The sequence below is a fragment of the Schistocerca gregaria genome, chromosome 2, assembly GCF_023897955.1.
Source record: "Schistocerca gregaria isolate iqSchGreg1 chromosome 2, iqSchGreg1.2, whole genome shotgun sequence".
In the NCBI taxonomy this organism is placed as follows: domain Eukaryota; kingdom Metazoa; phylum Arthropoda; class Insecta; order Orthoptera; family Acrididae; genus Schistocerca; species Schistocerca gregaria.
In genome coordinates, this window is record NC_064921.1 from 677,868,372 (window position 1) to 677,895,625 (window position 27,254).

At 37.2% G+C, this 27,254-nt stretch overlaps 1 protein-coding gene across 1 annotated transcript in view; it reads right to left on the reverse strand.

The window, feature by feature from the left end:
* Window positions 1-3,967: 3,967 nt before the first annotated feature.
* Window positions 3,968-27,254, reverse strand: part of LOC126334743 (ras-related protein Rac1) — a 94,421-nt gene continuing 71,134 nt past the window's right edge. Inside the window, exons 2-6 of the mRNA XM_049997292.1 lie at window positions 19,662-19,733; window positions 19,461-19,578; window positions 9,631-9,693; window positions 8,490-8,624; window positions 3,968-6,525 (exon numbers count right to left, since the gene is read on the reverse strand). Of these exons, the coding sequence (XP_049853249.1) occupies window positions 6,370-6,525; window positions 8,490-8,624; window positions 9,631-9,693; window positions 19,461-19,578; window positions 19,662-19,733 (544 nt within the window). The 3' untranslated portion in view covers window positions 3,968-6,369. The remainder of the gene's footprint in view (window positions 6,526-8,489; window positions 8,625-9,630; window positions 9,694-19,460; window positions 19,579-19,661; window positions 19,734-27,254) is intronic.

Here is a 27,254-nt window from a genome sequence, read left to right on the forward strand (position 1 = left end):
GTGACAGAGAAGCTTCTGTCCATGAATCAGCATGGTTTTACAAAGCATCAATCCTGTGTAACTCAGCTTGCCCTTTCCTTGCACGATATACTGCAAACCATGGATGAAGGGCAACAAACAGATGACATTTCTAGATTTCCAGGTGTTTGACACTGTGCTCCATTGCACACTGTTCTACATCTACACGATTACTCTGCAATTCACATTTAAGTGCTTGGCAGAGGGTTCATCGAACCACAATCATACTATCTCCCTACCATTCCACTCCAGAAAAGCGCGCGGGGAAAAACGAACATCTAAACCTTTTTTGTTCGAGCTCCGATTTATTTTATTTTGATGATCATTCCTACCTATGTAGGATGGGCTCAACAAAATATTTTTGCATTCGGAAGAGAAAGTTGGTGACTGAAATTTCGTAAATAAATCTCGCTGCGACGAAAAACGTTATTGACTTATTTTTAAATAACACCTACCACTTTAATGTGAACACAAGAAACAAACAGTAGATCAAGACAGTACTGAAAGTATTGCAAACATTACACTACAGGATGAAAATATATTTTATTCACCCTGTGTCACACCCAAATCTTGATCTGAGCAAAGTCACAGTTATGTGATATAAAACAACAATTACTTTAAACCTGCAAACTAAACCTCAGATTGTGTCTCTCAAAAACTCAATCTGTATGTTCGAAAAATTATTCAAACATTTCAAATTTTTTCCATCCATTTAATTCCTCATTATTTTACTCTTACCTCCATAACTTATTCTTGTTCACCATAACTATTGTTGGTGACACTTATTTCCCCTTCTCTGTATTAATGAATTATCTTCCCATTCTTATCTCCATCTTGTGAACTACACTGAAATTCTTTCCTTCATTTACTGAGCAACAATTTTTTATTATTAATATTATTCCATCTACAATCAAATTCTGATTTACTCACTTCCTTTCTCTGTAAGGAAAGTCAATGTGCAGTTTGGGTGATATGATTAGCTGCTTCACAATGACACTAAAGCCAAAACTTTTTGAGTCCACCAATAACAAGTTAAGAGTGGTAGCAACAGTTTTTACAGAGCACATATTCAGTATCACACTAGAAATGAGGGATGGAAATTTATCTTAATCTAGAATCTTGAGAAAAATAGCCACATTCTCAAAAGTGGTGACATGTGCTGCCTTTTTTTTTATTAAAAAAAGCCACATAGGCAAATCAACATGCTGTTAGTGAGATGACCACTACCTATGTTTGCAGCTCTGGTTAAGACTGTCTACGAATTATCACAGTCCCAAGAATGGTTATTACATTGCAAAATAACAGCTTTAGCTACTTTTGTCAGAAAGACCAAGTAAATACGAATACTGTAAAAACAGTTTAATTTGCTTGCAACAAGAGCAAGACTTTTTTCTGTATGAAAGTTATTTAGTTCACCTATTTCCCTTCAACTTTACGTCTAGGGCACACATGCACTCACAGACCCAACACCTACAGTAATTTCAACTACGAAGCACAGAGGAGTCAAAGTTTGCTTGGAAGTGCGAAAGTTTGGTCAGCATGAAAGATCTGCATTTTAGTTAAGCAATAATGGTAAACATGATGTATTTGATATATTGATGTCAATGTGGAAAAAAAATCCGAGAAATAGTGTGCATGTAGTACCCTCCACAAAACACTACAATGGATAAAAAAATTTCACAATCCAACACCACAATGGTACCGACTGTACCATCACAAATACTATTTCTCTACAATAACAAAAAATAGCTTAAGAGGCACTGCTGATTTAACTACATCAAAAATTTGTAAAAGCCATCTGATGAAGCCACTAACAAAAACCTGGAGGGCATGCATAAAATTGCCTGTGGAGGCATCAAGACTGCTAGAATCAGTTACTAAATGCTCCTAACGAGTGCTTATGTAGAAGAAATGAGACCTCTGTTTACTGTGACAATTAGTCTGACACTCTTGAGATCTGTTTTTCTGTGTGTATTTTTGTGAGTAAAAGTGTCTCTGTGACTTATTTTTAAACTGTCACTAAAATTCCTATGAAAATTTCAACATCAAATGCCCTTTGTTACAGAACATTTTTTTTCAAAATTTCTGTGTCAGCTTGAGAATGCGACCACTAAAAAGAAAGAAAATGGAAACCTGGATCATTTCAATGCTCGTTGAGCAACGGAAAATCCAGTATGGAATGTAACAATAGTATGGAAAGAATAGTTGGTTCTCACCATATAGTGGAGATACTGAGTCACAAATGGGCACAACAAAAAAGACTGTTGGAAAGTGAGCTTTCGGCCAGCATGGCAGAAATAGACAGTGCAAGTACACACACACACACACACACACACACACACACACACACACACACACACCAGGAGGCTGGGGCAGGAAATGGGAGGGATAGCATGGTAGGGGTGGGGACAAGGTGGTTCTTGTGGCAGTGTACAGAGATAAGGTGGAGAGATCCCATCAAAGGCATGGCCCCCTGCAAAACGAGTCATGTGATCTGCTAGCAAAGCTGCAACCACTGTGCTGCACGCTACGTGGGCATGAGAACCAGCAATCTGTCAGTCCACATGAATGAACACCAACAAACTGTGCCCAAGAAACAGCTGAGCACGCCATCCAACGCAATGTTCTTCATTCCAATGACTGCTTCACAGCCTGTTCCATCTGGACCATTCTCGCCAACACTAGCTTTTCTGAATTGCACAGGTGAGAATGCTCCTTGCAATATATCCTATATTCCTGTAATTGTCCTGGACTCAACCTTAGTTATTCATTGTTGTTACCCATCTATCTCCTCCCCTGTTCCCGTTCCAGCACTACACAGCCCTCTATTCCACAAACATACCTCCTGATTGCACCTCGCTGCCCCCCCCCCTCTCTCTCTCTCCCCCCCTCTGACAGAGACAGACAGACAGACAGACAGAAGAGAGAGAGAGAGAGAGAGAGAGAGAGAGAGAGAGAGAGAGAGAGAGAGAGAGAGAGAGAGAGAGAGAGAGAGAGAGAGAGACTGATGAAAGCCTTGTTAAAGCTCACTTCCTTGCAGTCTTTTTGTTGTGCCTATCTGCAACTCAGCATCTCCGCTATTTGGTGATTAGCAACTAACCTTTACATAATATAGTAACATATCACCCTCGATTTTCCATTATTTGATAAAATACTGGTGGTTTAGCACTAACGTACATCTAAACAGATCTTTCATCACCAGAAAATAATTAACATACTGCCATCATCAAGGAAGAGCTACTGGTTTATGCAGGATAGACTAAAAAAATATTTTATGGTTCTTCAAATAGGTGGATCATGCCTATTTTATTCCACTGATATTGCATTATTTTCTCTTAATAGCTGTCACTATGTACTACAAATATCTTGTTTTGTACTGCTCTTGCCTACTCAGTGGTTACCCTCCGACTCTCCGAGTGTTGCACAACTGTGACATAAAAAGATGCTTACAGTCCAAGACACGTTTTATAAGAAATTCATCAAAAGGTTCAATGTAACTGCTCTCATTTCTCATTTCTACTAAAAGATCAAACTGGTTTCAGCAACAGTACAAATGCTACACCCAGAAGAGGTATCAGCAATCTGAGACTACTTAAATTTTAGTTATCACATATCTACTGCAATTCTATTCAAGAGCAGATCTTATTCTGCATTAATATGTAGAATTCTAACCGTGTTTGCTTTCATTGTCATTTTTTTTTTCCCTATACTTGTGAGACCTTGCCTAGTCACCTGCATTATAATTCAAGAAACTGTGTTTGCATCAGTGTGCCAGAGGAAACTCAAATTAAATAAGCCATCAACAAATATTGAGTATGTTTCAAGACTTTATAAGAAAGTATGGGAGCCTTCATCAAGTGCTAAACAACAACTTATTGCATTTCTTAGATATATGATGCAAAATTAAATCTGAAGCACTACCAATAAAATTTTAATATAAGGAAAAGAATTAACCAAAGACAAAGCATGTGTTTTATTGTTCTCTCTTTAAATAAAAATTTTATAGTGTTGACAAAACAGAGTCCCGTATTGCCAAGTTAATGTTCATTAATATACAACTTATAACATTCAATTACTCTTAACAAATATTAAGACTGTATATGTACAGCAATGGATCACTTGATTTAATAGGTTACAATTAACAATAACTGGAAAAAATACTGGATATCATTTCAGGCCACATAATAATTTTGTATTTATTTCCGTCCTCATAAGAAAGACTTGTTACGAAAATTCAAATTTACTTCGATTTTTGTTAAATTACACAAAACTATTCAGAAACCATCACAAAGTTAAACAAAATGGTCTTCTGAGGACTTCAAAAAGTGGCAATGAGTCATAAAGCTAGTTCATTATCTCCAACCAACAAAACCCTACAATTTAGTTAAATGAAGTGGAATTACATTCACGCAGTCAGTACCACTCAAATGCATAGTTACAAATTTTAGCAATTGACAATCACTAAAGCTTATAAGCTTAAACATGGAAGGTCATAAATTATAGAATCAAGACATTTCTCTTATATGATTAAGGATGTGTGTGAAAATTTCATATGTTATTTATCAGGAAAGTAATTTTTCATACTGACAGTTAACTTATGAGTACCACAGCATACTTTACTGTGGATCAAACCATTTTGCAAAATACAGTCTTCTTTCTGGGTAAACTATCAACTGACACAGCCAAATATTCTGTTTATTTTATACATATATATAATATATCAATTTAAGCTGTAAAGACCCAGATGCAGAGACTTTTGCAGGGGTGTTAAACAACCAAGTGAAATCATCTGACACATCCTATGAAACACGTCAGTCACAAGAATTTACAAGGAAAATGGTGATAATTCCATCCACATTTCATTCTATCTTGAAAATAACAATTCAACAATCATCTTAGAATCAAACAAATATATTTCAATGAAGCAGTACTGCTATACTTTAATTAGTAAAAATTATGTACAATACTTATAGAAGAACAGAAACAATATGTAACAACTTTTACCAAAATATTTTTTTTCCTACAGTCTTACTCCACCTACGGTGCATTTCAAAATAATACAAATATTATAAAAAAGGGAACATATTTTCAGGAGAGTGATTTTGTGCAATAATGTTTGTTTATGGGCAAGAATGGCTTGCGTTTTCGTTTTTGAGGCTGCATGCCACAGCTGTACTACGATATGGCTTATTTCCAAATAATAGTTTTCTTACCATTTACCAACTTTCCCAGAAATAAAGGATACATTCTTCAAAACATGGCTTGTGCATAATGACTTTCTGATAATGAAAAGGTTCACTTTTGTCCCCAAAAATAAATTTTTAGAAAATTATGAATTTAATCATCATTTAATTTTGCTCTATTATCAACAAATGCTGACAACACGAATCATGGGTCAGAAAATTTGCTAAAACAGATTTGACGATATAACTCTGGTGTCTGTTTATTCACATATGTGGGTATTTGTTTCCCACAAAAAACATAGGCTACCAGCGAAGTATTAAAAAGGTATCTCTCAATTTTCCAGGTGTCAAATCTAATTTTCAGCTCTCAACATTTCTTGCTATTATCAATCACTAGTAAAAATCTCATAATTTGTGGTCAAGTGTTGAACTTCTGTGCATAGATGTTAATTGTGTATTTTTGTTGGCTTTCTTGAAAGAATGTTGATGGCATGATGAGAATATCATGGGTTCCCATAACAAAGAATTTAAGTCTGGATGTATTGAAAGAAAGTTAATTAAAAAGATATTCTTATCAACAATAAACAGACACATAATATGGAGCAGTTCTGTTAATTTATCTGTCCAAATTCCACAGTATTAGTTATTAAAACACAGAAGGTGGTATAATTATGTGTCAGCATCTTACAGGGTTAACCATACTCTTACATGCTTTATAGTATTAAAATGTGTGGGTGGCAAAGCAGCAAGGGAGACACAGGGAAACAAAAAAAAAATTAAGATCTTGTACGAGTCACAAAATGAGAAATAAGAATGATATTATAATCAGTTATTTGTGACACTGTTGTCAATATATTTGTCAGAGTGTTTAAAAATATAATTTTCTTACTCTTGCTAACAAGAACACAGCTTCACATATAAAAGACATGAGAAAGACTTCTCATTCTGAACTGCCAAACCACATAACATCTCACCACCAGCCATCAGGGAGGCATCAAAGTTGTTCGCATCACACTGTTAAAATGCATCACTTCACAAATTCAGCATTGAGCTGACAAATCTACACATTTCCAGCAACTGTTAGTTGCTTATATCTACCCCTTCACATTCTTTTCATCCAAGAGTTAAGAATAGTAACATTTACAGTTTCTACAGCTGATCATCCTCTTTATATAAGCACACACTTCCTTTTCGGTTTAACTTGCAGCACTGGGCATAATACGGCTCGGATTGCCTCATCAAAAACTGTTTTGAGTCCCTTCTGAGTGAGAGCACTGCACTCAAGATACTTCACTGCACCAATCTCCTTTGCCATAGCTAGTCCCTTTTAAGAAGAGCAGAAAATGTCATGTTAAGATTAAGTAGTGGAGATACTTCAGATACAGTAATATCAACATTGAATTCATTTCTTCAAGTTGTTGACAAATAATATTTTAACTCTTGTCAAATAAAATGACCAATGGCACACAAGTTCATTTATTATAAATCAATAATAAATAAAATTATAAATTAATAATAAATAAGTTTAGTCACCAAACTGTTAACTCAAGAAAACCAGTTAATATCAAAAAGTGCAATGTGAGAGAATGCAATTACAAAATAAAAAAAAAAAAATGTTAAAATAATCTTATGTTCTAATAATCCTGCAAAGCAATTATTTACAAGATTACCAATGCCAGCTGATTTTTTCTTTTATGGGCATTAAGCTGTTGTCCAAGGCATATTTCTCTGCCTTACATTTTGTCTTCCAACAATGGAAGTGCCATCAGAGGCTATAAAGACTCAGAGACTCATATCAGTTTTGAAGTTAGACAAGATCAGCAAGCCAAACTGCTTACAGATGTTCACAAAAAAAGTATGTTAAAAGACATATTATGGTCAGTTTTGGTGTTTTATCACTCTTTATTATGATTTCTGTTAATAAGCTAATGTCACAGTTGGAAAGTGTTTTCATAAGGCGTATGGCACATCTCGAACAATGTCTCGTATCAATTTACTTTCAAAAGGACAACAGATTTTTTGAACAAACTGGAGAAGCTATTCATAACAACTGTAGTGAATTTTTATAGGGAAAAAATCTCTCAAAATTTCTCAATTTTCTTACTGATAAGAGTGCTAAGAAGAAGTTCACTATCACAAAGGAGAAAGGAGATCAACTTTCTCTTTTGCATATTAAGGTACATAGAAAACCTAAAAGAACTTCAGGGCATGAAGTCTATAAAAATCCACTCATGGGGAAAGGTACCTTCACAGAAATTCCAATCACCATCCCAAGCAGAAAAGAGGGAAGAGTGATCAAATATATTTATGTACCACACTACAAGAATCTGGGAACCACAGAACTTGGACAATGAGCTTCATCATTTGAGAAATACTGTCAAGGAACAGTTATTCTCACGAAGTGAAATAAGGCATTACACCCTGAAAGATCTGAAGCTTCTAGTGAGAAAGAACCAACCTAAGGTAAAGTTTCCTCTCATTCATAAAAAAAAAAAAAAGCCAGAGAGAGCATCACCATAGTACTAAGATGCAACTGACACAGTGTTTAAAGTAAAAGAAAGTTGTGTGAATATCTGAACACTTAAGGACATTTGCCCACAACTTGTCATAGCAGGAGTACATGAAATCCCTAGCATATACTACCAAATGTTCACAAGAATGACAAAAAGGCCCATTAACATCCAATTTAAGGAACACAAGAGCAATTGTCATCTGAGAAATGTGGATAAATTAGTGATAGCAGATCATGAATCGGGACCCGGGAACTGTCAAATTAGTTTCTCTGATACAACGTTATTATCAAGACTGAGTCACTATTATGTTAGGAGGTACAGACAGACCATAGAAACTCAAAAGCTCAGCGACAATTTCAACAGAAGAGGAGGAAGGGGAGGAGGAGGAGTGAAATTACCCAAGTTGTGAGCATTAGTTCTAAACAAAGCAAACCGCACCAACTCTTCCCCAGCTTAATAACAAGCACAACTATGTGATCTTAAGTAGCAGTCTGAGGATGTCGCGAACCAAATGTTGCATGGATATGTATAGGCAGTTCAGCTTTCTGAGCTTGTTTAAGTTTGAAACAGCTCTCCGAGTCTTTATAGCCTGCAGCACTGAAATACAAAATGTTAGGGACTGAAACATGCCTTGGACCAAAGCCAATTGAGTACAAAACAAAGGTCACCAGGTATGCAAAACACAACTTTGATCATAAATGATCCCTATAATTTTTAGGTGACTGGTACCTCCACCCACCACAACAGTCACATTAATAAAATGAACAGTTCTCACCTGTGGGTATGTAATTGGTGCTAACTTCTTGTCTTTTAGTTTTTCAATTGTGTCTTTGTCTTCCCTAAGATCCAGTTTTGTTCCCACAAGAATAATGGGGGTGGTTGGACAGTGATGTCTTACTTCTGGATACCACTGCAAAGAGATGTTCCTGTGGTTAGTAAGCTCAAAATAAATGAAATTAATTTATCAATCAATCTACTCTTTAGATAAATTTAATATTGGTGTTGTATATATTTGAATACCAGAGTTTGAACCATATGAAATAAAAAGGAAACATTTGTTGGCAAAACCTATTACTATTTACGCATTTGTTTGCTTTTTTGACTTTGTTAGGTTCAAAAATCCTAATTCCAGCTGGACTGAAGAAAAGTGTTATTATCAAACATATCCCATTTCTACCCTCTAAAACTTCAGTGGAGTCTTGTGGAGCTTATAAAGCAAGTGAAAGAATTATCTACACAAGTAAGCCAATTTTCGTAGCAACATGTTCATATTATAAATATAGGATGCCGAATAAAAATTCATTTAACCTTCACTAAAATTCAGCAGATGGAAATGTTATTCTGTAGATATTATGTTTCCAATGTAGCTGTTGTCATATGAAAAAACTCTGAGCCATATACTGAATGAATTAGGTCACTTTATGCCAAACTGATGCATATACTTTGAAAAATAGTTTTATCTGATAATACTGTCCATGACATACCACCACCACCACCACCACCACCACCACCACCACCACCACCACCACCACCACCAAACTGAATCCAACCTGTGCTCATAGTTTAAGTGTTTAATTAACCATCTAATGTGTACTGTCTTTCGAACTACAACAATGAAATGACAGATTTTTAATAAGACTATGAATGAATCTGTATCATTTTATTTAAAATTCACACTGTATCACATGTTTGCATGCAAGTGAACATTTTAGCCATAGCTTGCATTTATAAAATCCTGTGAAAAAAGCCCCGAAAGTACTGGATTACTACAAGAATGGTGCTACTGTCTTTATGTGGATCATTTTTCTCAATGTTAACAATGGGTGTATTTCAACAACTGCAGAAGGTACTTGCAGCACCAACAGCTGTTAATGTGGAAACAAGTTTAATAATCCTCATTAAATGGGATACTTTACCTTCGCTCTAACGTTCTCGAAAGATGCTGGATTGACTAGTGAAAAGCAGATTAGGAAGACATCCTGAAAAAATTAAATTATGAATCAGTACATGATAAATAACTAGAGAATAAAAATACTAAACTTTTAATTCATCTAGTCTCTGGCCCTAATCAGTAACACATTTGTAATTGTTTTAAATACATTCTCATCTGATTTGATTACTATTTACTCTCCAGTTACATTTTTGTGAGCAGCAATTTCCCTTTGTGAGAGACCACTTGTACAAGATCACGTCCCAATTTAAAGTTCTAGATTCACGTATTTTACTATTAGTGTCATTTTTGCATAATCTTTCATTGATTGTATCAATACCAATTTGTGTTGTGATATTGTGAATTTTCGAACATTCGTGAGTATTGAAATAAGGACTAACTGTTATCGTCAATAACAGGTTTAAACTTAAGAGTGCTTTTTTAAGATGTTTGATAACAGTGGGCCTATCCATATTCAAAACAATCCTTCTCTAATTTCATTGTACAAAGACATAAGAAATAGGTTTTTTGTGAGAATTTTCGGACACTTACAGAACTGTATTTTTGTAAGTTATCAGTACAAATGTTTTGTATACTTCATTTATTTCATAGCAAATCAGCATTAGTGATTACTAGTTCTGTCAAAGAATATATCACCCTTGAACTTCATTGTATATGAATACAAATAAATGTGTGTTTTGCAAATTTTTGGAAGCTACCATTGCCCTTTGCATAATCTATGAGCAATCTGTAGCAAATCGGCATTTGTAATTTAGTTACTAGAGCTGATTTTCACTAACATATTGTGCTACATCTAGTTTTCCCTTTAAGAAAAGTAGGCCAATATATTATCTGCATTTATCACAAATTAAATCTGTTTTTGAGTTCGCTAACAACTATAGTTAACCTCAAAACATTTTAGAACACTAGTAGTTATTGCCAAAGGCTTGTGTGTTGCTTTAATAGAAATCTCACTTTGTGTTTGTTTCACTTCTTATAGGGAATATTAATTGTCGGCAGTTCAAACATGTGACGAATGATAATATCCCTTACAGAAATGGCAGCAAGGGACAGGAAAGGACCAGCTGCACTCAGTATGTATGCCTAGGGGCCTCACTCAACTTGTGGATAAGGCTATTCCAGCAGCCACTGAAGGAACACGGTGCAACCAACTGCAGATTGTGGACACGTTGGGACAAATAATGCCTGTCATCTGAGTTCCAAGGTCATTCTTCGGTCATTCCAGTGACTAGCAAACAAGATTTAGAGGACCAGCCTTGCCCATAGAGTTTCAACGAAGCTCACAATTTGTAGCATTGTCCCCAGAACTGATCGTAGCCCTTCATGGACAGACTGAACCAGAGCCTTCAAGGTTCTGTGACAAGGAAGGCTGTAACTCCCAGGACTTTTGCCATAGGGTTGAGGAATTAGTGTCGCCTTAAATGGGTCTGGTTGTGACTGTGCTCAACTGCTTTGTTTCTTCATTTGTTGCCTCGGTGTCAACATACTGCATTGTGATACTGGATAAAAACTGGAGTGTGGAAGAAGAACAACTGACTACTTTAAATAACGTAGCCAATAGGTGCACAATTGCATTTCACAGTAGTTTATGTTCACTGTTTACAACCCCCCAATAATACACAATTATATATGCCAAGTGAACTATTGTTTAACTTTCAATAAGCCTCATTAATAAGTTGCAGGCGAACATTCTCTGAAATCTACCTAGAACAGATAGTTAGGAACCCCTTATGATGGAAATATAGTAGATCTAATGGAAACAAATAAATCTGACCTGTTTGAGGATGTCCTCACTGAAACTGGTACCAGTGACCATGATGCCACTGTGGCAACAATGATTTCCCAAGTACAAAGGACAACTAAAACAAAGATATTATGTACAGTAAACTAGATTAAAAAACTAGTAGTGTCATATCTCAATGAGGAACTGAAACTTTCAGCACAAGTCAGGAGCATGTAGAGTAAATCTGGCTCAAAGTTTAAAGAATAATCAACCATGGATTGGATAGGTATGTACCCAGTAGAACAGTTCATAATGGGAGGAAACTTCCGTGGTATATAGTCACTGTAAAGAAACTTCTAAAGAAAGGCAGGTTTCTGCATAATAGGTGTAAAACAAAGTTTAGGACTATAGACAGACACTGAATGAAACACTTTTGACTGCCATAAGAGACATGCTTGATGTCATCAATGACTGCCACAGCAGAATATTGTTAAATGATGTTTCACAAAATCCAAAGAAATTCTGGTTGTATGTAATGTTGTTAATAGCACCGAAGTTAGTGTCCAGTCCCTAGTGAATGAGACAGGAATTTAAATTGAGGTTAGCAAAACAAAAGCTGAAATGCTGAACTCCATTTTCAAACATTCCTTTACAAAGAAAAACCCAGAAGAATTGCCCTAATTTTATCCTCATACCAACAGAAAGATGAATGAAATAAGTATTAGTGTCAGTGGTGTTGACAAACAGCTGAAATTGTTAAAACTGAACACAGCTCCAGGGCCCGATGGAATCCCTGTCAGATTCTATACTGAATTTGCGGCTGTGTTAGCCCTCCACTAACTATAATCTACTGTAGATCCCTTTAACAAAAAAATTATGTCAAGTTCTCAGAAGAGGTGGAGGTGACACCTGTCCACAAGAAGGGTAGTAGAAGTGATCCACAAAACTAGGATCCAATATCCTCGACACTGATTTGTTGCTGAACCTTAGAACATATTCTGAGCTCAAACATAATGAGATATCTTTAACAGAATGACCATTTCAAAGCCAAGCAGTGGGGATTTCAAAAACATCACTCATGTGAAACCCAATTCACACTTCTCACACATGGCATACTGAGAAATTTGGATCTAGGCAATCAGGTAGATGATGTATTTCTTGATTTCCAAAAAGCATTTGGCTCAGTACTGCACCTATGCTTATTGTCAAAAATATCATATTGGATATCAATGAAATCTGTGACTGGAATTGAGGACTTTCTGGTAGGGAGGGCACATCATCATATCCTGGATGGAGACTCGTCTTCAGATCAAGAAGTAACTTTTAGTGTGCCCCAGGGAAGTGTGTTGGGACCATTTGCTGTTCATGTTGTATATTAATGACCTTGCAGACAATATTAATAGTAAAATCAGGCTTTTTGCAGATGATGCAGTCATCTTTAATGAAGTACTATCTGAAAGGAGCTTCACAAATATTCAATCAGCTCTTTTAAAGTGGTGCAGAGATTGGCAACTTGCTTTAAATGTTTGCACTTTACAAAAAAAGCCATGACTGTAATATCAATCCTGTTGGAATCAGCCAACTCATACAAAATCCTGGATGTAACACTTTGTAGGGATACGAAACGGAATGATCACATAGGTTCAGTAATGGGTAAAGCAGGTGGTAAACTTAGGTTTATTAGTAGAATACTGGGAAAGCAGAATCAATCTACAAAGGAGACTGCTTACAAATCACTTGTGCAGCTGGATCTAGAATATTACTCAAGTGCTTGGGACCTGTACAAGATAGGACTAACAGGGGATATTGAACATACACAGAGAAAAGTAGTATGAAAGTTCACAGTTTGTTTCATCTGTGGGAGTCACAGAGATACTGAAGGAACTGAACTGGAAGACTCTAAGATAAACATAAATATTTCCGAGCAAGTCTATTAACAAAGTTTCAAGAAACAACTTTAAATGATTACTGTAGGAATATGCTACAACACCCTATGTATCACTCACATCGGGATCATGGAGATAGGATTAGAATAATTACTGTACATACAGAGGCATTCAAACAATAATTCTTCCCACACTCCATAAGTGAATAGAACAGGAAGAAAACCCTAATAACAGGTACAATGTTATGTACCCACTGCCATGCACCTCACGGTGGTTTACAGAGTGTTTTTGTAAATGCAGGTTGTGTTACTACAGAGAACGACAGAAGGAGTAATATGGTTAGGAGAGGCTACTGTACCTGTAACACACTAAATCTCTGTACCAACAGCCTTGTTGCTTTCTAATACTACTTCACTTAATATCCTGCTGACTCAAAAGTCATAATCTCCTCTTCTGCTAACCAGTTGAATGAAATCCTACCGTAGAAGCTACTGTATATGTGATACGGTTATGTAGTATTATGAGAAGCTACATCAAATTGCTTTTATTAAACATACCACTCTAATTACTATTTCACCAGCACTGTAATCCATATAAAAATCATCTAACGATCTTCTGCAGGTTAATAAGCTATTGAAACTTCCTGGCAGATTAGAACTGTGCGCTGGACCGAGACTCTAACTCGGGACATACCCTTTTGCGGGCAAGTACTCTCCTACCGAGGAAGGAGAAGAGATACTTGTGGAATTAGAGCTGTGAGGACGAGTCATGAGTCGTGCTTGGGTAGCTCAGTTGGTAGAGCACTTGCCCGCAAAACACAAAGGTCCCGAGTTCGAGTCTCGGTCCGGACCACAGTTTTAATCTGCCAGAAAGTTTCGTATCAGCGCATACTCCGCTGCAGAGTGAAAATTTCATTCTGTAATATGCTATAGTTTATATATAGCTGGGTGCTATAGATTAGTTACTAATTTGCAGTTCTAACGTAACAGTATATCTTCATGGACAGTTTTTCGTAAAATTAGCCAACTCCTTTAGTGCTGCCCCTAACTACTTTCCGACTTGAGCTAATATTTTCATCTTTACTCAATTATGGTAATCAACATTACACTGTTTCCCTTACTGTAGCCTGTATGTTCCTACAATTTATCCCCTTCACTTTTCCTTTCAGCACCAAATTAAGAATTTATTTCTCTATCTTAAAGGCTTTTTTCATCCGTACCAATGTTCACCCAATTCTGGAGTACTGCTGTGTGGTGTGGGATCCGCCTCAGGTGGAACTGACAGATGCCATCGAAAAAGTTCAAAGAAGGGCAGCCCATTTTGTATTATCACGAAATAGGGGAGATAATGTCACAGACATGGTATGTGAAAGAGTGGTAACCATTAAAACAAAGGCGTATTTCATTGTGACGGGATCTTCTCATGAAATTTCAATCTCCAGTTTTCTCCTCCAATTGCGAAAACATTCTGTTGGCACCTACCTACATAGGGAGAAATGATCATCACGATAAAATAGAGAAATCAGGGCTCTCACAGAAAAATTTAAGTACTCATTTTCACCTCGCGTCATTTGAGAGTGGAATGGTAGAGAGCGACAGCTTGAAGGTGGTTCATTGAACCCTCTGCCAGGCACTTTATCGTGAATAGCAGAGTAATAACCTGGATATAGATTTATTTTTGGTATTTTCCCTACTTTGGCTGCCATGTGTTATCTTTCAAGGGGCATTCGATTAGTAATGCAACACATTTTCTTTCTTGGCCAATTTCATTTGAAAAATGCAGGATTTGTTGTGGAACATTATTGAATATTTCCACTTCAAGCCCCCTATAGTTTCTTGAAGTTCTGATAGGTGGTGGCATTATATGTAGCCTTCACAATGACGTCTGTAACAGAGATTCTTTCCAAGAGGAGAGCTGTCATTGAGTTTATTTTGGTGGAAAACCAGAGCATTGTAGTTATTCAGAGGCACTTGCAGAATGTCTACAGAGATCTGGCTGTGAACAAAAGCACAATGGCTTGTTGGGTGACATATCTGTCATCACTTCAACAAGGTCAGGCAAACCTGTCCAATCTCCTGTGTGCCAGCCAGCTGCACACATCTGTGACTCCTACAAGTTTTGGATGTGAGGGCACACTCATTCGAGGTGATCAATAGATCACAATCAAATACCTCAATGCTCAGCCAGATGTGTCTGTTGATAGGACTGACACTCTTCCACCAGATGGGGCAGTTTAAAGTATGTGCTTGCTGGGTTCCTCACCTCCAAACAGAAGACCATAAAGAGCAATGAAGGACCATGTGTGTGGAACTGTTTGTGCATTACAAGGCTGATCGTGATCATTTTTTTGTTGATCATCATCACAGGCAATGACATATTGGGTCACACTTCGAAGTGGAAATAAAATGGCACTCCATAGAGTGGCACCATACCATTTCTGCCCTGGAGAAAAAGTTCAACGTGCATCCCCAGCTGGAAAAGTCTTGGTGATTCTTCTGGGACTCTGAAGGGGTGGTTCTTTTTGATGTCCTCCATCGTGGTGTAATAATCAACTCTGTAGTGCTTTGTTCTAGCCTCAAGAAACTGGAGAAACAACTCCAGCATTTTTGTCACTACAAAAATGCAAACTAACTTCTCCTTATCAATGACAATGCAAGACTTCACACCAAACGAGAAGAGCTCACAATGCTTCATTGGACTATTCTTCCTCTTCCACTCTACAACCTGGATCTCACACCTTCAATCTTCTATCTGTTTGGCCCAATGAAGGGTGCTCTATGCAGGAAGCAGTACATGGGTGGTGGGGGTGGTTATTGGTGCAGCAAGACAATGGCTCTGACACTGACCAATAGAATGGCACCGTGATGGTTTGAAGGCTCTCCCAGAAAGGTGGTGTAAGGCTATTGCACTGAACAGAGATTAAATTAAAAATAGGGTTTTGTATATGAAAGAATGGGGGATAATATGGTGTATTAGAATCCTGACTGAAAGCAACCTGCTTTCATAAAAAAAAGTGTTGCATTCTTCATTAACCATACCTCATACTTCCTGTATAAGAAACTGCTTTTAGTTTTTCTACTTCTATGCTGTTGCGAACTTTTATATTAAGCATATTGCTATCCAACATCATATTCTATTATTTTTGTATAGTTTCAGTTTAAATCTCATGTTCACCTAAGTCTTTCTTACTTTCAACTCGGAGGGCAATGCCATCTACAAATCTTAGTATTGCTGTCACCACAATTTTATTTCTCCTTTTCCTTAAAACAAACTGATTTACCTCCAGTAACACTTAAATTTTTCTTTCAATTCCTTTATATGTTGATCACATTTGTAAATCATAAATACAATGCCATCTTTACTGACAGCTGTGCATTTATCTACTTGCGCCTCCTTAGGTAATGTGCTGCTAATACTTTTCTGGAAATCTAATAAGTCACTTGGATGGCAGATGCCTAACAGCAACAGCTTAATAAAATTTCTAATTTTAGTAACCACAAAGATGCATATCGCTGGCTACTGCCCCTTATGGAAACCATAACAGAACATTTCATTTGAGTGACCTGAAAATATAATTCTAGTATCTTCCAAAAAGAATCTCCTTACTTAAAACAAACTGATTTACCTCCAGTAACACTTAAATTTTTCTTTCAATTCCTTTATATGTTGATCACATTTGTAAATCATAAATACAATGCCATCTTTACTGACAGCTGTGCATTTATCTACTTGCGCCTCCTTAGGTAATGTGCTGCTAATACTTTTCTGGAAATCTAATAAGTCACTTCGATGGCAGATGCCTAACAGCAACAGCTTAATAAAATTTCTAATTTTAGTAACCACAAAGATGCATATCGCTGGCTACTGCCCCTTATGGAAACCATAACAGAACATTTCATTTGAGTGACCTGAAAATATAATTCTAGTATCTTCCAAAAAGAATCTCCTTACTTTCAGGATTGGGATTTAAAAGAGACTACTTTCATCATGAGCAACCTTTCATCAAAAATTGTTGGTTTACTTTGGAGTATCTCTTGTTCACTGTTTACAACTATAGCACAAACCCAGCCACAATAATCCTATATTTTTCTGACAAAATCTATTGCAGTGCATAAAAAAAATATCCTCTGAAGTATGTCTTGGATGGCCTGTCTATTGTCATGTATATTCAGATCTCATTTCTTAATTGTTAACCTTCCCTGTATTCTCAATAACAACACAAATCTGTTGGTGATCATCCAATTCTTCTCCACACCTTTTAAATCTTTCTTGATAAAAATTCCAATGTAACGCTCAATTATATTTGGGTATATTAAAGTGTTTCTTACATTAACTGCTACACTATTTGTGTTTTATTTCTCCATAAAACCTCATACTCATCACAAATTTCATAAAATCAGTAAGGATCAACTGAATCTACTGATACCAGATGTTTGCTTCATCTTGTAACTTCATGTGGCGCGTGGCATGGGTATGCTAACAGAAAGAGAAGTTAACACTGACGATATTTCTTTTCCATCTATATTAGTTTTTTTAAGCTGTGGGAACATACTAATCTGTAGTGTAGCACAGGGTGTACATTAGTTCAAAAGGTGACAGTCAGTGAGTTGAAGAGGTATCAAGTGTTTCAGTTAGTCCATCAATACAATCTGAAGTATTTCAGATGGCAACATGGAGAGTTTTCCGAAGCCTTCCAGAAGTGAAGGACCATAACATTTATTGACCATCTCAATAAATCTTTTGAGCTTGAAGAAAACTAGAGTGCCTATTTTTGCTGTTATTGAAATCTATGCTAAGTTTGGCAGAGGTGGTGATTTGCCTTGATGAAAATCATGAAACAAAGTATGTCTAAAAAGTTTGAAAAACTTTCACTGAATTATAGCTGGAGCCACAAACGATGGCAGTCAAGTTTAGGCTTGTTCTGCGCGCCTATGTCACAGACACACTGACAGCCAATGAGTGTTCAATAGTGTTCTGAGCACCTGCTCCGAGTGCGGTAGCTAATGGAACCATTAAATGTGAACGTAGCTGTTTAGTGAATTTCTATTTCATTTGTTGAGAGTTGTCGTTGCTGGTGGTGGAGGCACATGATAAATTCTACATGAACAAGTGAAAGACAATTTGCAGGATGTACGCTTCCTTCAAGCGGAAAGCAGGTGCGTGCCGCTGTCACTTGGAATGTCAACAATGCCTTTGCCGCCCGTGTATTTACATGCACAAACTGCCATCATTCGTGGATCAGACTACAGTGTTTAAGCCCAGTGCTCACAAATATTAGACATTTTTATTCTAAACCTTTAAACTTAACACTGCACAAGGATTACAATCAGTGCCCCCCCCCCCCCTTTAAAAATAATCCACCTACACACTTAAAAAGCATGTAAAATGAATGATAGTTCAAGGGACATTTCTAGTTTTGAACGTCATACATCTATTTGTAAGTCAAAGCAACTGAATTTGATACAAGATTAATACATCAAAGTTCAGTGCTTGTGAACGGTTTTGTGGCAAAATTTACTATCTCCTTCAAAAAAGACTGATGTAATACCATTTCAATAAATTTGGGTATCCTGGCTACTATTTCTTCTGGACTATTAATACTACACAGAGAGATGTTTATAAGAAAATGGTAGCATGACTACAGGGAAGAAATATTTTACTAGTAACTGAGTAGTATTAAAGAATATGTTGAATCTTGTTAAATTTAAACAATCAAACTGTCTGCATGTAGCCATATAGCCATCTGTAAGCTAACTTGCTACATCGTATCAATAAAAATCATGCAGTATATATGGAACATGTAACTAGCTAAAGATAAATAAAAATATAGTTCTGCACATCTACATCGCAAAATGGCTTTAAAATAGTTCGCTACCAATTTGATCAAACAGTAATGAAATACATATTTCTTAAGTTAAGCAGTTTTACAGATATTACATGGATAAAAAGCATATGGATTTTTTTTTCAATAATTTTGTAAACTGAATACAATTCTAATATTACTGCCACTTGTCTTCATAGTGTGAATGTTACTCACATTCTCTCTACTTACAATCACTAATTTCATTTACTTTTTGTTGGTAACATTTTCCTGAGTTCATACTTCCAACTGGCCACAACAAATACCTGCCTATTAACTTTCTGTAGTAGTGATAAAAAAAAACAGTATAGGCTTCTTAGCATTACCGTTTGTGGATAGGACAAAGGCCGCAGCCTATCATAATCTTCTTGTCCTGCTGTATCCCATAGACCCAAATTGATGGGCTTCCCATCCACCATCACATTGGCAGAATAGTTGTCAAACCTGGAAAAATAATGTCAAAATGTACAAAATAATTAACACACACATCCAAATTAAAAGATAATAACTACAGCAATGTTACTTACACAGTGGGAATATATTCTCCTGGGAAGGCATTGGTTGTGTAACTGATGAGAAGACATGTTTTACCCACAGCACTGAAAAACAATGCAATCAATTAACAACTGGTAACTCAAGAGTGCAAGAAATTGGTTACATTATAATACTACGGGACGAAGTTATGATTTTAACTGGATCAAAATAATGATGCTGAATAACAGAATCAGCTGAACACTCAGACCGCTCATCAATTTCTTGTCAGAGTAATAAGCAAATATTGTTTCCTTTGGCTCTGAATATAATAAATTAAGACATTCAAGAAGCAGATTGCATACAAGTCAAATAATGCTAAGTATAAACAGTACAAAACTGCCTTAAACCTCTCAACCTTCATTTGACATCAGAGATGCATAATGAGATAGATCTTTTCCTACTACAACTGTAGTATTTACAATCATAATAGAAAACACAATGAAGATTTAAAGCTTCATAGCAAAACAGGGATTCTAAACCCTGCAACTAGGGGGAAGCAAAGCAGGCAAGCAGGAAAGAACCGAAATGGGAGATAATGGAAAGGATAATTATTGCTATTGTATTGGATTAAAACTGAGGCACATAATTAGACTGCTGAACTTTGTGGTGAATTTTATATGGAATAACAGTATCTTGTTTAATCCTTGCAATACCAATGCATTTTCAATAACGCATTCTACCAAGAGGAAGGGGGGTTACCTTTATTAAAAATATAAATTTTATTCATTGTTGTTTGATTTTATTAACAACATACTTTTCCAAGTGATAGTGATGTATAAGTAGGATCCAGAAACTGAAGATATTGAATATAGCTTACACTGTGAAAAGTCACGTCTGCCATTATGGCAAATTTTTGGCTTAAGTTTACCTGAAAAATTTATAACAATTATTGAATCAGTCAGAACTCATTAAAAGCTTTTTTCTCAACATTTTAAAATATGAAGTTAACACCTTCCCCTCCTCTGTTGGTATTGCTAGGATTAATATGTAAACCATAAAAATTTGTTTGGACAGATTCAAATTTATGAAGAATAGTAACATATTTGGTGGAAGTGTTTCTTCTGCACTGACAAACAAAAACTAAAGCGTGCATACATTTTAACAGATTACAGAGTCTATGCCTTAATGGAATGTTTTCAGAGTTATGTCTGTGTAAAAGCAGGCTAAAAAAAAAAAAAATGTTAGTTCTTAAAGTTCCACTGACTGGACAAGTATGTGGATGCAAATCTGCCTTAAATTTTTTGAAGGATTTCTTTGCAAAGGATATGGGGATTAAATGTAGATGGCTGGATGAGACTTTAAATCCCACCTCTCCCAAATAATGATTTGGTTCTTTAACCACTACATCATGTCACTTCACATACAGCTTGTAAAGCTGCGCAAGATCTATATTTCCATAACAATGAAAATGACTACCATAAAACTAACCTATACATCTGTACAGATGAGTTCACCACAAACATCAAAGTACCAGTAAAGTGTTATGTTGGGGAAAAACGCACAGTACATTTCAGAAGCTTCTATTATTTGGTTATTTTTTGAAAAACGCTTGCTTATAAACATCTAAATCTAAGACTCTAAATTTACCAAAACTTAAAAAATTAATATCATGGGGACCTAGCTCAAAAAAGTCTGTGTGAGAGAAGTGCCACCTAGTGGACAGTAACACTTTTCATCAGAGCCTCTCATCTCATTGCTAACATCCTGGCAATTTGCACCTTGCTGGAAACAGCTACACGTCAGCCTCCACAGTGAACCCTGCCGGAACTTATCCGTGCAAATTACAGTGTCACTTAGAGCAGCTTAGCACATTTACAGTAGCATATATATGGATCCACAATAGTGGAAAGCTATCGTCAAACTACTTCATGAAAAAAGGCACACCAAATTGAGTCAATAATGTTAATTTTTTCAAGACAGAAAGAGAATACCTTATACTTTTCTCATTCTCAATAGGCATCTGAATGATGACATACATTTAATACAGGATTGAATTTTTGCCACTTAACCAAAAAATTCTTAAGCAAAGTGTATTATGTACAAAATAAACAACAGAGCCATAGATGTTAAGTGCTTCTGACTGTTTCTCTGGTACATACTATTGAAATACTTTAACATGTGTATATTACTTGTAGCCACATCACAGCAAATCATTACCTAATTACTGGTTACTGTAATTATGTTCTGACAAGATAATATAACAGTGGGTATTTGGCAACAAGCTAGCCGACAATACAAGGAGCTACAATATTATTGTCTCTCTAATTCTTTGTACATGTAAACCAATAGCACAGTTTCTTTATTTGAATTACTCCTTAGTCTGTATCATCTGGCTGAGTTCTTATGGGACTGCCTATTGAAGAACTTGCTCTTTGGCAACTTTTCTTCCTAGATCTGAATGAGTGATACTGGACGGAACATGCAGCCACTGAATGGAAATAGCTCTGACAATGCTAGTAATGGTCTCCCATGGCCTTATTCAGATGTGCAGCTTTCTCAGTTGTAGGTGCACCGTTTTCCCATAGACGAACATAATATACAGCAGAAAGTACACAAGTGAAACTGCAATGTTGCATAGTTTATATGGATTTGCTCCCCAGCTGCTTCTAGCTATTTTGTGGTGTAGATTTAACCTTCAGCCAAGCTTCTTTGACAGGCTCATGCAGTGCTCCTTAAGTGACATGTAGCTGTTTAGGGAAGCAGTTATGGGGAAACTTTGACCCCATCAAATAGCATAAAATACTTCCCGTGTTCTGCTTTATTATGGAGATGTATCACTGTGACCTCTCTTTTGCTTGGCTTTGGCTGGATTCTCCAGTTGCAAATGCACTATCAATATGGTGAGGTCATTTAGTGTACACAACTTTCATAATGCTCGATATCTTTGTTCTGACATGTTAATGACAAGTAATCTGCATGCTGAATTTTCTTGGAATTAAAATGTCATGGGCAGACAAATTAAACACAATGGGAACCGGGAGTGATGCAGCAGACAGTTGTTTTAAAGTTCCTGATCTATTAGCTGATCCATTCAGAACAACTGAAAACCACTCATCAGAGAACAAGTTGCTGATTGAACTTGATAGCTTGTGACCTACAGCAACTTGAAGAAACCTGATCTCAGGCTCTCTCCACACTGTACTGTAAAGCTAATGTCAGACTGACAAAAGCCGCAGCCTATTTGAGACACCTCTGAAATCCAGATTCAACTCATCTTGTCACAGCACCTGGTCTCAACACCTGTGATTTTTGTAAAGCCATCCTGTTGGACTGGATTTAATTTACGAATGACCTCTTTCATGGATTCGAGAATTTGCCTCGTCCAATTTCGTCTCATAATCTGAACGGGCAGTACGAACAGTGAACAGCTGTGACAATATGATTCAGTTTTTGAAAATAACTAATGTCTAATCAGTATCGGTAACACTGGAGGAGTTAACGCCCGGTAGCAGCAGGCTTTGAATTCAACTACAAGGCAGTCTTGCTCGAGTTCTACTGCACCCAGCACGTGAGGAGTAATCAGTATAGCGGACCTGCCCTACGAAGTGCCGCGCGACCAGTGAGCGAGTTCTGAATCACTGGCGTGAATCAAGCGTTGGGTGTCCTTCCCGCAGGCGCCTGAGTCAACTACCCAGCGTCAACGAGGGTCACTGGGCGAATCATTCTTCAGCGTCCAGCTGCTACGCCAGATCTCTCCTCGTTGTCTCACTCTTCTCTGAAAGCTGTCTAGGTCCTCGAACTCTGATTGCAACACACAACAACCGGAACTGCAGAATTTTGTGGTCTGTGCATTAACTTTTAATGTCTGACTACAGCCCCATTAATAGTAGTGAACTCTTGACAGGTAACGGGAAGGAGTGCTCCCGCCAATTCGAACCTGTCGCTGTCGGCTGCCACTAATTGCTTCTTCCCCTGCGGAAAGCATTAGGCTTGCCAAGTTCTCAAGTGCTAAAGTTTTCCGGACCAGACTATATCGCCTATTTAAAAAAAAATAAAAAAAATAAAAAAAAACGTTAAGTCTGTCATTAATTAATATTAAGGGTTGATTTTTACATTATTAACTAAGAATAGAGATCTATACAATAAGTGAATTGTGATGATTTTTACGCTGGTTTCATGGAGGTAAAAGGGTTTTCAGAGATTTTTTTTATTGCCGCAGAGAGCTATGGCGACTACCTGCAGGTAGTATTTAACGGGACAACATCGCAACTTGGGACCTGAAACCTCGGGTGCTAATTAATTTAAATCGGAACACAGTTATTTCGTAGGAACAGCTGTTCCAGCACTTAGTAATTAAGCTATCGTTATTGAAATTTAGGTTTTTTACTACCGTATTCCGCAATGCCGCGGTTCGTTGTCCTTTGTTTATACACACAGGTGGATATGAAGGGAATTCAATCTACTGTAATAGATCCTGCCTGACTCGTCTTCTTACTACCGTTGAACGCTTTATATGCTAGTATTTCAACGTTTCGTTGTGACTGATCTTATTTTTGAGTTTACCAAATGACAGTGGGTGCTTCCGCAGTTAAGCCGGTTTCGAATAATGCACTGGAAGTAGGGATTGGGAAACTGGTGAGCACCGGATAGCGGAAACCATTCCACGTCATTCATCTGTCACGCCGGACGTGGCTTCAGTTCCCGTTTCTCAAGAAAGCACTCCAAGTGTTAAAAATGTGATCAGAACTTGCGTTCTTCACATTAATATTTGTAAACAATAATAACGTCTGCTACTTATCAAACGAAAATTATATTATTTTAACCATAACACAGAGGTATGTAGCACCACAGCAGTATCCCAATCCACGATGGAACACCTGGTTGGCGCAACCACAGAAGACAACGTTTAGTCGCGGTTACAATATTCGTGGAATGAACCTTAGGTATTACAGTTTAGAAAGACCACCAGTGTGCAAAATGTACAAAATAATGAAAACGCACCAGTCAATAGAGATCGATGTGAAATCTCTCTGGCAAACCAGCGCAGTTAACATTTCCGCAGTAGTACTAGTAGTAGTACGATCTTCACTTTGTTGCTTCATCTATACTTCGAAACTTCCGTCTGTCAGTAGGCAACGAGCGTCAAAGGAACCGGTAACTAGACTTCCTGCTATTACGGATGCAATAGCGGAAGCCTGGTGTCTTCCCGCAACGCGAAACGTCGAGCACCCGCTGCTACGACTTTCCCTAACGCGATATTTCAGTTATAATCCTAGAAACGAAATCAAAATTGTACTTCCTACGAATCAGGTCTTTTCACCTCGTTCCTTCAGCCCTCACAACGAGTTTTTGTAATAATGTAACCAAATTGTAGCCGACCAACGGATGGAACAACGCACACGAAAACTGCACAAGGCTGTAATCCTGGACAAAAAGCTCAGTGTGTGTCTAAGAATCACGAATCATCACGCATCAGAATATAGCTTCAGACGGACGCATATTTCCTCGAAGTTAAACACAATATTGAGAGACGAAAAAAGGACACTATCGACCTCCTCTGTTCGAACTAGAACGGACGCTGTGACGAAAAATAGATCAACATTATATAGGTGAATAATTGTGGGGCTGAGATTGCAAGTGTTATAAGTGAAATTTCACAAGAAAATGATCTATACGCACATTTGGTAATTGAAAGCGTGAATATCTCTTCCGAGAAAAAGAAGTACAAGCGATTTCCCGCATAGTGGCGCACTATGTATTTAGACTACAACTAGTACAAGTGAAATGGCGGACAGAAAGAGAATTGCTGCAAACTTTAATGAATGTTCAGGTACGTAATTTTTTGGAAGTACTGTAGTAGCTTTATGTTTTTGCTTTTAAGAGTACTCATAGAATTATTTAATGCCTGTTTAAATAGGCAGTATTTTGAAATATTGTTTGTATAATGACGCAAAGTCAACATACTGACAACAGGTCATAAGGCACTTTAACCTGGCCATACACATATGCAATGTTATAAAGATTTTGGTTTTCTGGAAAAGCAAATAACAACGCCAAACATGTATTGGTTCCCTAAGACAGGCTGGAAGCAATCAGCAAAAAGTTTTCGTAACGGAAATGACAGCAAACTTTAACTGAAAGGAAGTCATTAATACCATAGCGAAGGACAAGTTGCAAAACATAGAAGGGAACAAAATACAATGGAGGAATACGAGATGAATCTAAATCGGCAAAGCAAACCCTCTAAGAATAGAGATCAAATATTCACTAAACCGTCATCCTGAGTTTATAGAAGCGGATTTTTGGAGGGCCCAATACTGGTCCCCCATCAATACCTCTTCTGCTGCGTTTGCATCACGATGAGTTTGAAATAAAATGAGGAATGGAAAATTTTTCATATCACAAAGAACTACTTCCCTCCACTTTATCACAAGTTCCATAACAATAAATCTCATGCCCAAACAGCAGTTACTATGAGTATAATAAAAGACCGTGGAGAAAGAAGTACATGGTCACAGAAAGGGGGGGGGGGGGGCGGCGGCGAGGAAGACTGAAAAAAATGCACCACACAATGGTACAGCATCACGAGTTTTGCCCAGGAGAGAGATTCAATATACATCACATAAGGAAATGATTATGACTCTATAGACACTGTCTTTGAGGGCATTATAGCGACTGAATTATCTCTCGTATATGTTGGCATCACTCCAATATATTTTCGTTTTGGTGTTTTAATTTTGTTATTCACCTATTTTTTTCATCTTGTTATATAAATTACAAGTACTTGTTTTATAATGAACATGTATTTTACTACATAGGTATCATCTGGGTGCTACCACGGAAAATTGTCAAAATACAGCACAATAAATAAAATATTTCTGCACTTTTAACTGTTTCGCCCTTATAAGTATCAAAACCCGAAGAATATAAGCATTTTTAATGTATTCAAAAGAATAACGCTGGAGCACTACAGTCTCTACCCATAACTGGAACTATACACAGATGAGCCAAAACATTATGACCACCTGCTTCTTTGTCCATCTTTGGAACGAAATACATCACTGACTCTGCGTGTCAGGCATCCGACAGATTGTTGGTAGGTTTGTGGTGGTATGTGGCATAGATGTCTACGCACTGGTAATGTAATTCGCGTAAATAACGAGCCGCTGATTTGCCTACGTGGCGATGGCGCCCGATAGCGACCCAATTGGGTCACATAGGTTCATATTAGGCGAATCTGGTCGCCGAGACATCAACTTGAGTTCACTATAACGCGCCTCGAACTACAGCAGCACGGTTCTGGCACCGAGACGCGGACAATTATAATGCTGAATAATGACGTCGCCGCCGGGGAAGTCATCACGCTTGAAGGGATGCTGGTGATTCGTAGATGTCAGCGAGTCTTTGATTACTACTATAGATCCCATGTAAGCGCAGGAAAATGTCTCCCATAGAATAATATTGCTCCCGCACGCCTGCGTCCGTGGCGTGCTGCACGTTTAGAGCCGCTGTTCATCTCGATGATGGCGTTTCTAGAAACGACCATCGACGTAGTGTAGCAAAAACATTCACTCTAAGAGCCGACACATTTCCACTGAAGGAAAGTTGAGTGCCTACGTTTCCGTGCCCACTGAAATCGTAACTGA